The 2,589-nt window shown below is 56.7% G+C and overlaps 1 protein-coding gene across 4 annotated transcripts in view; it reads right to left on the reverse strand.

Annotated features, from left to right (window-relative positions):
• Evc (EvC ciliary complex subunit 1) overlaps positions 1 to 1,143 on the reverse strand; it is a 38,842-nt gene extending 37,699 nt beyond the window's left edge. For 3 of the 4 annotated variants that reach the window (XM_029545423.1, XM_021210863.2, XM_029545424.1), the window contains exon 1: positions 854 to 1,143. In XM_029545423.1, the coding sequence (XP_029401283.1) occupies positions 854 to 1,012 (159 nt within the window). In that variant the 5' untranslated portion in view covers positions 1,013 to 1,143. The remainder of the gene's footprint in view (positions 1 to 853) is intronic. The other variant, XM_021210864.2, reaches the window with a different exon arrangement.
• Positions 1,144 to 2,589: the final 1,446 nt, after the last annotated feature.

The raw sequence follows: 2,589 nt of genomic DNA on the forward strand, positions 1-2,589 counted from the left end.
GCCAATTCCTCCGCACAACAGAGGAAATCTGGAAGAATCAGAACTGCCAGAAGCCAGAGTGCCCAATGGATCTTTCCACAACTAATCAGATGTCTCTTCGTCTGTGCTAGGACCCTCCCTGAACATTTACACAGTTGCCAGTCCGAGCATTGCTTTCCCCCCCCCCCGCCCCACCCCGCATATGCTTGTTGCCTTGCTAGGCTGCTTAAACCTTTGCCTCACTTTCAGCATTTGCAAAATGAGGCCACACATGGGAGAGTTCAGAGCCTAGGGCAGACAGAGCCTTGGGCAGAGGGCCAGGCTCAGTGTCTGGAACAGACACCTCTCAAGAAACTCTAGCCTCTTTCTACTCCACCACAGCACCCACTTTGCTGCGTTCTACCCAAATGCTAACTGGAAATGTCTTTCCTGCTCACCGTTGTGCATTCAAGGCCCCAGGCCAGTTTCATCTGACAGAAAGTCCTTAGCCCACTCCCAGAGGATGTCTGGCAGCTCCAAAGCAAGAAAGAGGGAGTGGGCATTCGGGTGCACACACTAATCCTTCTCTGTCCCCATACTGAGTTGGGTGCATCGGCTGAGATCATGTCCAATCTTCTAACTACACCAGAGGGCACTGTGGCCCAGAAGGGCTTTTGGGCGACTATCTTTTTGAGGCCCCCAGGCCAATGCTCTCTAGCCAGTCACTCTATCCCTCCTCCCCCTTCCTCAGAAAGTCCTGATGCTCCTGGAGCAAGAGGTTGCACGCAGTCGTAATCGCAGTCAGGAGACGCAAAGCTGCGGGTTCAGGGAATGCAGCCCAGGTCGCCACGGGAGGAGGACGGCGCTCAACCCTCCCGGTCGCGCTGGGACCCACCTGGAGCCGCGCGCGCAAGTGGCTCGCGCGACAGCCAAGCCACAAGCCAAGGCCTAGGCCGAGAACGCCACCCAGTAGCACCGCGGGGACCAGCAGCGTAGGCGCCGCTTGCAGGGCTTCCCGGCCCAGCTGCAGCCGCGCATCTTTAGTGCAGGTCATGGGGGGCTCAGGCGGGTGACCCGCCGCATCCCGCCGCCCGCCAGCTCCGCGCCTCTGTACCCTTTCCCGCTGCTCCCGAGCAAAGGGAGGAGCTTGGACCCGCCGCCCAAACTTTCAGCCTTTCCGGGCCATCCCTACCGTGCACTGAGCATGCGCAGCCGAGGCGCGCCTTTCTGCCCGAGAACCCCAAATGCAAGAGCTAAGGGGCACCCCTCCTCCCAGTCTCCAGAGCAAGCTACTCTTTTGTGGTCCCTGAGCGTCCAGGATGCCCCGAGTCCTGAGCTGGCGGCCAGATTAACTCCAGGAGCACCGCAAGGTTGCTGTAGCCTGTCCAATCCGTTGCCGGCGCTGCTCCTGGGGCAAGTCAGTCTTCCCTCTGTGATGCTCCGCACCCCACTGATTGAACACTTCTTTTAACCCCGTTTTCTTCCCGAGAAAGATTCTTCTTTAAGAGCGAATGTTACATTCGGGCCCCTCTAGAATCCTGACGTCTCTTCACTTTATCCTTCACGGTTCCACGTGAGCAGAATGGGAGCCCGTACTTCAGCCTCTTCAAAGAAACTGTCAGGGGGAGTGTCTTATTCAAGATCTGACAGCTCAGAAGAAGATGGCAGTGTCTGTCTGCTCACACCTGTGGCTTCAGGTCACACACCTGTTAAGAAGACCTTCCTATCCTCGGGGCATCTCTGGGACCGGGAACATCTTCCTGGCAAGAGCTTCATGCTGCAATTTAGTGTTGGTTGGATGCTCAGGTCTGAGCTTTTAAAAACGCGCAAGGTCAGGCAGTAACATACAGCTGTCATCTCCCGGGTCACTCAGCTCTTCAGCAGGCAGAGGCAGATCACCTGGCTCATCTCAAAGGGGTGGAGGGTGAGGGGAAGGATCCATTAAAACCTAACGCTGCTTAGGTTTTTGCCTCTAAAGCCACTTGTTAATACTGCCTTAAGGCTGCTCCAGGATGCCTGGCACTTCTCAAGGGTGCAGTACTTGGCGTGAGAGGTTTGGTTAAGGACACTAGGGGCTGCAAACTCCTGACCTTATTCAAGACAGGGGTGGGTCATTGAAGGCGTGGAGAGGCTGATACAAGACTGCCCTGCAGCTGCCCAGCAGGACTGTTCACAGAAGACCCTGTCCCAGGATAAGGGACATCTCCAGAGCCCAGAAGGCAGACTACCCCTCCCCCAACTCCTCCCTCTGGGCACTCAGGAGAGCCCTAACACCCACCACCTGCCCCAGCTTACTCATTGGCCAAGTGATGGCTTCACTGTTGATGGAGAGGCTGGGCAGGTCCAGTTTCTCTGGGATTTTTTTTTTTTTTTTTTTTTTGTGCTAAGACTAAGCTGCGATCTAGAGAGCCAGTGGGCATTAGTAGAGGCCCTTGTCACCCTCGGGGAAGTAGAGTAGCGGGGTGATTTGGGGTGAGGCACAGCAAGCGAAAGAGCTGCGCAGCTCCCTCCTACGCAGCTCGAGGCCTCCAAACTCCAGATGCCAACGTTCCAGAAAACTTTCCAGGCGGTTCGCACTGAGCATGCTCCGCGGCGGGGCGGTCCCGGGGTCCGGAAGCTCCGCGACTCGGC

The sequence above is a fragment of the Mus pahari genome, chromosome 13 (genome assembly GCF_900095145.1).
Source record: "Mus pahari chromosome 13, PAHARI_EIJ_v1.1, whole genome shotgun sequence".
In the NCBI taxonomy this organism is placed as follows: Eukaryota; Metazoa; Chordata; class Mammalia; order Rodentia; family Muridae; genus Mus; species Mus pahari.